Here is a 10712-nt window from a genome sequence, read left to right on the forward strand (position 1 = left end):
GAGAACTAGATGAGATCTTTGCTGGTGTGGTCAGTTACACTACAAGAAAAGACAAAAATCAATCATCAAAAAGTAGCAATTACTGCCATTACTCGGTTGCAAAACATCAATATTTCAACAGTTATGCTGAAAAACGTGTTGCATAGAGATATAGATTAACCAGCACAAAGACAGCTAAAGTTATTTCAAATGAACAAATTCATACATGTAAATAAATAATGTCTCGTTGTTGAGTTTAGGCCCTTGGCATTTTGTCATGATTGAAATGTAAATGTTTGAAAGAGTGTTTTGTGTAATATTTATGTGAATTTAATGGCTGTGTGTGCTGTAAAACCAAAGAATAAGTGGTGCTCACTTACAAACTTAAGGAACAGGTTTTATTCACCATACACAATGTACGTTGGGAGAAACAAATCTTACACATACACAGAATTAGGCAATAAAAGCCGGCATGAGGGTGAGTGTCAGAACAAATACACCAAGATCATGACAGCTCAACTTGAAAAAGAAAAGCTATACAGCTGTTCTATTATTCATTTAAAAATGCAGGTAAAAATTAAACAAATAAAGCCTTTGGTTCTTGGCCTGTTGATTAGCAACTGCAAACGGCTACAGCACTTTATGTGCCTCAAGTCTGCCAGCAGTTCTGGTACACTTAATAAAGGTTTTAATGACACACATAAACAGAGACTGAGGTGTTGAACAAGTCAATAACACACTGAAAAAAACTAAACAAAACAAATGTACATGACAAGGACAAGAACAGGCCGAAACAGTCTGGGGACAATAGAGTATAATGAAGACAAATGGATGTGGACTTAAATGTGACTCAATGAGGCACAAGATGCTTCGTTTCTGCCTCGTTGGCAAAAGTCAGGCTGGCATTTCAGTGCTAAAAAGAACTGTGAACAAATAATACGCACACACACACACATAATGCAGACATTTTAAAAGAACCCCATATTATATGCAGGACTGTACAAAATGTGTGCAGCTAGTTTAGTCTTGAACAAACTTCGCAGACTTCTCGCGCAACAAACTTCTACTCGGTTTCATTCATTTCCTCCATAAATCGGATATACAGCGTTCACACTGTTTTGAGTATACTGTTACAAGAGCATTGCAATGGCTGTGACTAAATCCAGCTTTCTGGCACAGTTCTTAAAGAGATAGTTCACTCAAAGAGGAACATTTGCTGTTAATTTGCTCACCCTCAGGCCATCCAAGATGTAGGTGACTTTCTTTCTTCAGTAGAACAGTAAAGAAGATTTTTAGCTGAAACCATGGTCCTTGGTGATTCATAAAATTGCAGTCAGCAGCTGCCCTCACTTTGAGAATCAAAAAATGCATATCAGGCAACACAAAATTATTGTGGCTCCTGATGATATATTGAGGTGTTATGAAGCAAAACAATCTGTGCAATAAACTACAAGTTACTCAATCAAAACTGAAATGAGCCAAAATGGCGGTGTAATTGATCTGATTCAGCGCTCCAGTTCCTCCAACAGTCTGAACTGAGGAAACAGTTTGACTCGGACCGAAGACAGATGAGCCGCTGAAATGAACATGAGTGAACCCAGCACTTGAATGAAGGGGCGAAATTAATGTTTATTCACGTTATGTGCTTTAAACATGTAAAACAGCCACCTTTCACATCATTATTGTTTGCTTTAATAATATAATTGTTTAAACAACAGTTCTTTCTGGTCCTCGAATCTGATTGGCTGAGAGGAGTGTGATATTATCGTGAACAGAACTCCAACCGTATCACTGTTTGTATCACTCCACTGGCAGTATTTCTCACAGCGAGTGTCATAGTGGATGCCCAAATCCACAATAATTTTATGAATAATACTGTTTTTGTGTCACGAAAATGTAGTTTTAAATTTTTTTTAGGTGAGAATGTACTTGTTCAACATTTACGATGGCTGTTGTTGTTTATTAAATAAAATTATTCAATAAACAATATTTTATATAAATAACAGTAGTATTTAACTATAGCATTTAATATTGGCAAACGGTGTGTGTGTTCGTGATGGTGATTTTAGTTACATTATTCCGCAATTAGAGTGAGTCATCAGTATAGACTTTTATATTGAAAGAGACTGAAACGGGGTTGTAAACAAGGAAGTTTTTTTTTTTACTTCTAACAACACCTTGTAAGACGCATTTGTAAGAAATCACCCTTAACGGATGAAAGGATAGTACGACAAAGATATTGCTTTCCTCAGTGGACATTCATACTCTACATAAAACAGTGAGCTTTTAGTACAGTAATACACTAAGCTTTCAATGAAGCAACTCAACGTTCCTTCGTAACTAGTTCTAAAGTGATGTTTTCAAATTAGTAACAAAGGCTTGGGCTCAGCTGTTAAACTTGAGATTTGAATCCATGAATCCATGATGGAAGGAAGTAGTTCACACAAAAGAGGCTTTTTAAAGGCACTCTGTTGTTGTTTCTTATGTATTTGCAGACTCGTGTCGTCGAACTGATGTATAAACCTTGTGCCTACGGCCGAATCACAGTCGTGCCAATATACAGCCATATCGCACTGCGCACAAAAGAAGCTTTTTAAAGGCACTCTGTTGTTGTTTCTTATGTATCTGCAGACTCGTGTTGTCGAACTGATGTATAAACCTTGTGGCCTACGGCCGAATCACAGTCGTGCCAATATACAGCCATATCGCACTGCTACTCGTGTGATATTGCTCATGTATACGTGACGTCATTGCATGATTACGTAAACGAACTGGGGGGTCAGTTATTTGAACCACTTCACTGAAACAAACTGTCCGAGTGAAACCGTTCATGGAAAAGAATCGGATTTCCCCATTTGCCTGAGGCTCTGGATTACAGGTAATGTTGTAAATCATGTTCAGTTTCTTGCACAGAGCGATCATTTTGCTTCATAAGACCTCGATATAACATCAGGAGCCACAGGGTTTTATTTTGTGTTGCCTGATATGTTTTTTTTGACTCCCAAAGTGACGGCATCCACTGACTTGGATTTTATGAATTGCCAAGGACCACGGTTTCCACTAAAAATCTTCTTTACTGTTCTATTGAAGAAAAAAGGTCATCTACATCTTTGGATGGCCTGAGGGTGAGTACATTAACAGCAACGTTTGATTTCTTGGTGAACTATCCCTTTAAAAACCAGACATAAAGGACACAAACTCAAATCACTCTATAGTTAATATACTGTATGCGGAGCACATTTATTCAGCGATTGTTAGCCCACTGAGTTTAATTAGATTTGTTTGGGCCTTAAATTGATCGTATCTGTGTCCAGTTTAATGTTCATTGAGGTCTAACCATCTGGCTTTCTAAAGTAATATTGTAGTCATGCATATCTGACTGAGCCTGAAAGCACATTGAAATGCCAATTTAGCCATTTTGTCTCAAATAGGGCGATTTAAAGCTGTGCTTGCGGTCGTCTCAGTAGTGATGATAGTGTGTTCAGTGCAACAGTGCTCTAATTTGGTTCATGTGTGTTAAATGTACTGAATTTTTTCTGTTGCCTTCCAAACATCTGATGCACCAGATAAGTTTTTATCTAGCACAGTGGACCTCATTGCCCATCTATTTGTATTTAGCAAGAATATACTTTTCTTTCATTGTTATTTGCTATTCTATTCTTTAGCTGGGTGTTTGAATGTAATATATGAATGTAGGACTACTTTAATGAAACTAAAGTTTGCGTTTAGACAGAATTGATGCAAAAAAGCCAAAAGAAGATCAACACACACCTTTTTTCTTTATTGTTTTTAAACTGAGCTAATTATATTTTCTATCCCCTATGCCTTTACACAAACCTCTGCATTTGGACATTTTCATTAAGACATTATGTAGTATGTTTATTAAACCGTTTTCCTGCTTCACACAATGGTTTACTATCCTTGTGGTGGGGACATTTGATCAAAACTTGACCAACACACACACCGTAATTCTAAAAGAAATTATTTAATTAAAAAACAAATATGTAATATAGGATTTGTCCTATATGTTGTCCCCAAAGGGAGGTCAGCTTTAGCAAACGTTTGGAGGCGACGGTGTCCCCAAAGTGTAGCTCCACAAAAACAAACACACACACAGAGAGCACTGAGGATGAGAAGAAAGTACTCACCTCATTACAAAAAGGAAAATGCAAAATGTTACTGTAACAGTACTAATAACTGTAAAACAAAAGCTGTTGAATTGTGTGATCAGAAACACTGGGATGAGGCAAACAACACAGTTTTATACATTGACAAAAATGAGACATGACACTGACGGACACATTTCCTGCAGTGACTATATATAACAAGTGAACACACTGAGAAAAAAAAGAAAGAAAAACACTCAAACTTTAAAAAGCATTGTGCATAGTTCAGTCATTACCTAACCTGTCTGCTGCTTAACGCTATTTCTGCTAACAAGGAAGTGCAAAAAATCATCAAATTAGTTCACTGTTGCACTGAAAGGGTGTCTTCGTTCGTTCCCTTGTTGTTTAAGGTTTCTTGTCGTTGAATGTGTGTGTATGTGTGTGTACCTATACAGAAACCCGCATGTGTGTTCATTTAACTCACTACTAGGATCGAGTCCGTTCGCATCCCTTAAAGGTTTTCCCAAGCTTTTGCCCAGTCGGCCGACGCAATCCTCTGCAGAACCGGCCCGCGGTACGCCGCTCATACCTCGCCCACCCAGACCACTGTGTTCCCTCTCTTGACGTCTGACACCTCACAGTGAGGGCCGCTCTGTTTGCCGTCCAGAACGAACAGGGACTCGGCCGACGACGTGACCAAGTAGCGTCCGAACACCCCGCTGGAGACCACCACCCTGTTGGCGTCTCCCCAAGGCCAGCTGCTGGCTGGAATAGGATCCTTGACATCCTCGAGGGCTTTCGTTCTTCCTGAAGCCAGGTCCGAGAAAACCAGCTTGGAGCCCTGCGCCGAAGAGGCCACGATCATGTACTTGTTGGCCTCCGTGAAGGACGGCTGAAACTCCAAGTCTGCGAGGGGAATCGAGACGTCCGCTTCGTGGCCGGTCCGCAACTCGCCGCTGAAGGAGATGGTCTGGACTTGGAGCTTTCCGTGTCGCTTGTCCACGGAGACGACGAAGCGGCCATCTGGAGAGATGAACGGTTGGCCGTTGATGTTGGGATTGGGTCCAATGACCGCGTCGCTTACGCTGTCGATGAGAAGCTGTGAGCTCGGGGCCGAACGGTCCTCGACTTGGCACTCGATGAAATAGTAGCCGCTTAAATGAGTGTAGGCCATGCTGGCTGGGATACAGCTGTAGTTCTTCAGACTGATGGTCTTGACGAGACGGAGGGTCTCAAGGTCAATTTTATGCACCGCGGGCTCCGATTTTAAGTAGACAAAGCCAAACCTGAGATGACAATGGTCAAAGACAGGTTAATGATCTTTCTGCGGATTTATTAAATGCTGCGCTTTTAATTACAACCGTCATTTGCTCGCTATCCATTTTTGGAAGAATTATGTGGAAAATCTGACAGAGGTCATGCATGCTGAGCAGTGACGATTGTTTCGTACCTTACGTGGGTGATAATGAGGTTGGTGGGAGGGATGTAGAAGTCCTCCACTCCTTCAAATGGAGTACGGATGATCTGACGCTGCTCCACCGTGCTGGCAGAAGTGATCACCTTAAATAATGGAAGAGAAGCAGATATTACAACCAGGGCCAACAGCGGTGACTTCAGTAAATGTACAGGCTGTGAAACTGTATGTGCAATTTTTCATTAAAAACAGGCAGAACGAATTGGGAAAACATGTAATTTGTGTATTTTTTATGTAATATTGTTATTATTGATACTTAATACTATTAATTAACTGTAAAGTATTTATTAATAACTTTTATTTATATAATAATGATGATGATTATTATTATTATTTTATATAACAGTACAATTACAATAATAGTATCGATGGTTGTTTTTTCTTTGCTTTCAAATGTTAAACCATAGAGGTTTTTATGTTGGCAGAAAACGGCAGAGAAACTTCTCTTTTGAAATGCTTCTCTTTTGCTGATAACAGTTTTATAAATGATTCTCATTACAAGCCAGGTAAGATGTTTGGGGCATGTTGCGTTTTTAAATTCATGTTATAAGACACCGAAAACACTGTTATCGTGAGTGGCTCGTGAGAAGATCACAGAACTTCACTCTGAAACACGCAGCACATCAGATTACATATTTATATAATTACAATGCCGTTTTTAAGATTTCATAATCATACTAAGCCTTATTGCTTTCTCAGGCACTGTTAGAGTTAATAAAAAGGTTAACTGGCGAGTAACACTTCATTCTGGTTTTTACTCACATTTGGTCATTGGTAAGTGAACTTCAGGCCCAGATTACAACCATGGCTAAATCTGACCAAACTGAGGAGACGATAAGCAAAGATCTTCAGTAACTCTTGCTTTGATATTTTATTATATAGTAAGACATTCATGAATTTACTGGATAAATACAGCTTTCAGCAGTGGTGTAATACTGCCATACAGCCTTCATGCCGAGTGTTTAATCATGTCTATAATGTTTTCCCTGCTCCCTTTATAGTTAATTATCATGTATCATACTGCCTAGTTTCTCCTCCGGTCACATTTATACAAAAAAAAGTGCATTGAAGAGTGTTAAGAAACAGACATGAAAGTGAACTCTCTTTAAGTGCATGTTTTATTAATATTGCATGATCTGCAAGTAGTTTTTTAAATATACTTTTAAAATTTGAAGAACACTATGAGTGCACATTCACTAAAATGAAGCACATTTATAATCACAAAGGCATTGTCCATGCCATATTTATATTTATAACATGTTAAAGGATATTTAATGTCTTTACAGCAATATTTACGTATATTAAAAAAAACTATTCTCAAACGCGGATATAGGATTGCTATCAGACCACTCAGAAATTGTACAAAGAAAGTTCAGACTTGCCTTATATTAATAAAGGTTTTAGTACATTCACTTGTTACCCAACAGATACAGTACTACCAAAATAATAATAGTTTGAAATTCACAACGATTTTATTAAAAGAGCTTATAAAGTTGATAAAAATGCCACTGTTGGCTTCAGTGCAGATGATTATGAATGCAAACGATGAGTTCTTGATTTGTGAATGCGTGTGATGAGTGCAGGATCAGAGCCAAGCGCACACATGCGGCTCTATCTCCCCTCATTTGTTTAATCTAATGAACTGACAAACAGGTTCAGATGTTTGACTAAGAATATTAAGCCATTTAAAAAAATGGGTTTGATATTTTACCTCTCGAGCTGAGCACTGCCTCCGGGCCTGGCAAATTGCCCGTGCCCGGGTCAATTACTCGCATTCGAAACGAGTCGAATATTATCAAGCCATTTATTTGTGGTGTGAATCCATATCCCCTGCAGCCAATTATGCAGCTTGCCTCTAAAAGTGCTCTTTAGCATTTCTGAGTGATTCATAGTGAACGCCTTCATTATTCTGTGCGGCTGGCGCTCTGTGGGCATGCTGAACAAGCAAACACACCTGAGGACTTTCCCGCTATTTAATAAAACATGAATTATTCATGTGTATGGGGGTTGGAATTACACATTGTTTGTTAAATAAAAAGCCTTTCATTTGCTCTGTCTTTGAGGCTGTGTGTTTCTCAGACGTGTGCGCTGACATACAGGACAGCCGAGATCAAACCTGGCAAAGACTAAAGTGGGAACCGGGCAGATTTTCTTCATGTAGCAGAAAGCGTCTTATTCGCCTGCAGCTCGAGTCAGGAGCTCTACCTGACACTGAACTGCACTGTGTAGAAACTGCTTTCATTCAGAAATTGCTCGTAAATTTTACAAACAACTACGAAGAAACAATAAGTAATGCACTGAATTAAACATGAAATTTTGATAAAAACTGAAATCGTATTTTCTTGTCTTATACGCCAATAATCTTTGTTTACAACTTTGGAAAATCATTTGCAGTTACAGTGCAGTTAATGCACATGCAACTAATCTTCATAATGCATTCAAAATCTATACTATTTTTACATTTCGGGTTGTTAGAATCATTATTTTCTAAAACAGTCATAACTTAAGATTTAAAGATTATTAAAGATTTTTCAGCTAAAACCATATTGTGTCAGATCAGAAACTTCTCATTAATGAGTGAAAATGAATGTTACCATGGTATTCCTGCATTTACCCCCTTTTTTAATAATTAAATGAACCAAAAAAAATAACAAACAAACAAACTATGATGCAATATATATAGTATTAATGAGAAATGTTAGTTGGATAAAACATTTTATGAAATGTATATGAACATATAATCTGCGATTTAACCCTAATTCCTTAATTCCATTGAACTCATGATTGCTCAAAAACAGTCCAAATTTATGAAACCTACCAATTTATTTCTAACAAAACAACATCATAACAACCTAAATAAAACTCTGAATTTTTTTCAGACAAAATAAATTCATTTTAATTGCACAAACATTCACTTTCAGATGAAAAAAGTCATCAGGTTTTCATGCTTCAGTGGTTCATCAATAGTCGTACATATCCATGTTTGTCAAAAACATGAACAAAAACAAAATTCAGTGCCAAAAGTGTGAGATGTGTCAGATAACTATTTTACAAAAGTTGTTTAATATAACTTTATAGATAATTTTACGAAAATATTTTTGACACCAAATGGTACTCCATACAAATAGAGCAACAAAACATGTAACTTTTTGGTTATATCTCCTAAAAATAAATGTAAAAAATTTAGAAAAAAGAAATTTGTGTATATTGAGAGTCCTAAAGGGTTAGTTCACCCAAAAATGAAAATTCTGTCATTAATTACTCACCCTCGTGTTGTTCGAAACCCGTAAGACCTTCGTTCATCTTCGGAACACAGTTTAAGATATTTTTAATGAAATCTGAGGGCTCTCTGACCCTCCCATAGACAACAAGGTAAATACCACGTTCAAGGTCCAGAAAAGTACCAAGATGATCGACAAAGTAGTCCGTGTGACATCAGTGGTTCAACTGTAAAGTTACGAAGTGGTAGTTACCTTGCTGTCCATGGGAGTTTCAGAGAGCCCTCAGATTTCATTAAAAATATCTTAAATTGTGTTCCGAAGATGAACGAAGGTCTTACGGGTTTCGAACAACACGAGGGTGAGTAATTAATGACAGCATTTTCATTTTTGGGTGAACTAACCCTTTAATGCATTTGCAAAGTTTTGTTCCCTTACTAAAAACTAAGCATTTTTAGAATTTTTTATGTACCTCTTCCAGGTCAAAAAGGACCTGAATGTGTTATGAAGCTGCAGTCAGTGCAGAAATGCATTTGTCAAGCAAAGACTATCACACATTAACACCAAACATTCAAAAATACAGACGGTTAGTAGATCAATGGCCCCTCATAAGCTCAATGAATGAACTCTCAGAATAAAAAAAAATTAAATAAAAAAAACAACAACACATAACAGTGGGGCGGCATGAAGAGAGTGTGAGCACTCACTAATTTGCTTGAGAGTCTTTAGGAACTATCTGGGTGAATTATAATTCAGGCCAAAACTAGAAACAATATTTTCCTTGTAGACAGTGAAGGCTTTGTGAGTGTCACCTGCAGTGTAGAGCGAGACTTCAGCAGGTCTCTCCAGCTCAACAGCCACAGCTGATCGTGAGATTTGTCGTAGAAGAGTTTGACGGGCATGGCGTCCGTTTCCACAGCCTGTCATTCAACACAAGAAGGGAAAGTCATTCAGTTTTGCTTATCAAGAGCAGCTGTTATGAGTAAAGCACCCATTGTGATCTATTTTGGCAAGTGTCATAATAAAGGGTGTGCTTTCACTACGAACACTTTCAGAATGAATGTACGCTCCAAATGAAGCCCAAAGCAGAATCAGCTGTTGAGTCTCTGAGCACACACGAGTGATGTTTCCTTCAACAATTGATTTTTAATCTAATTTCATTGTCGAAGCAAAAACAGACCAGCAGAATTGAGTGTAAATGTAAGTTATTTAGTATTAGTGTCTTGATTACTGAACTGTGTGAAACAGCATATTCGCAGTCTGAAGTGCTCTGAATGTCAGTCATGTGATTTACTGTGGCCTTGTGATCCAATCACAGCCACTGATACCGAGAAACGTACAATACTGTTTGATTCATGAATGAAAAAGCTCTTACTCATAATTAAATATTGCTTAGTATTGTTTATATTTCTAGTTTTCAAGTATTGAAACCTTGCAACCTTGTATACATAGATTTGAAAAGTTATTTTAGTATTATTGAAATCAGAATCAGAATCAGAAGAGCTTTATTAACAAGTATGTTAACACACACAAGGAATTTGACTCGACGACAGGAGCTTCCAGTGCAGAAGAAAGTACAGACATAGTGCAGACATACATATGAATAAAACAGTAGGGATGGAATATAACACTAATATAAGAAATTTTTTTTATAATGTACTATATACAGATTCATTAAAAAAATAAATAATGTACTATATACAGAATAGAAGTATAGGGAAAACAATTTAGTTGTTTAAATAAGTGAGTGAAAGTGACGTGACATGTGGCCAAGTATGGTGACCCATACTCGGAATTAGTGCTCTGCATTTATCCCACCCTACTAAATAAATGTATGATTGAAGTAAATAAATATATGAAAGATGATTGACAATTAGCATACAGTTTGGATTGGCGGTATGGTTCCGTTCTGGGCAAGAACTCCCTGCGCATCCA

The 10712-nt window shown here is 37.6% G+C and overlaps 1 protein-coding gene across 1 annotated transcript in view; it reads right to left on the bottom strand.

Moving 5' to 3' along the window:
• Window positions 1-3807: 3807 nt before the first annotated feature.
• Window positions 3808-10712, bottom strand: part of fstl4 (follistatin-like 4) — a 202096-nt gene continuing 195191 nt past the window's right edge. The window contains exons 13-15 of the mRNA XM_016555391.1: window positions 9590-9697; window positions 5536-5645; window positions 3808-5371 (exon numbers count right to left, since the gene is read on the bottom strand). Coding sequence (XP_016410877.1) covers window positions 4669-5371; window positions 5536-5645; window positions 9590-9697 — 921 coding nt within the window. The 3' untranslated portion in view covers window positions 3808-4668. The remainder of the gene's footprint in view (window positions 5372-5535; window positions 5646-9589; window positions 9698-10712) is intronic.

This window comes from Sinocyclocheilus rhinocerous, unplaced genomic scaffold (assembly GCF_001515625.1).
Source record: "Sinocyclocheilus rhinocerous isolate Xijiao unplaced genomic scaffold, SAMN03320098_v1.1 scaffold1427, whole genome shotgun sequence".
NCBI lineage: Eukaryota > Metazoa > Chordata > Actinopteri > Cypriniformes > Cyprinidae > Sinocyclocheilus > Sinocyclocheilus rhinocerous.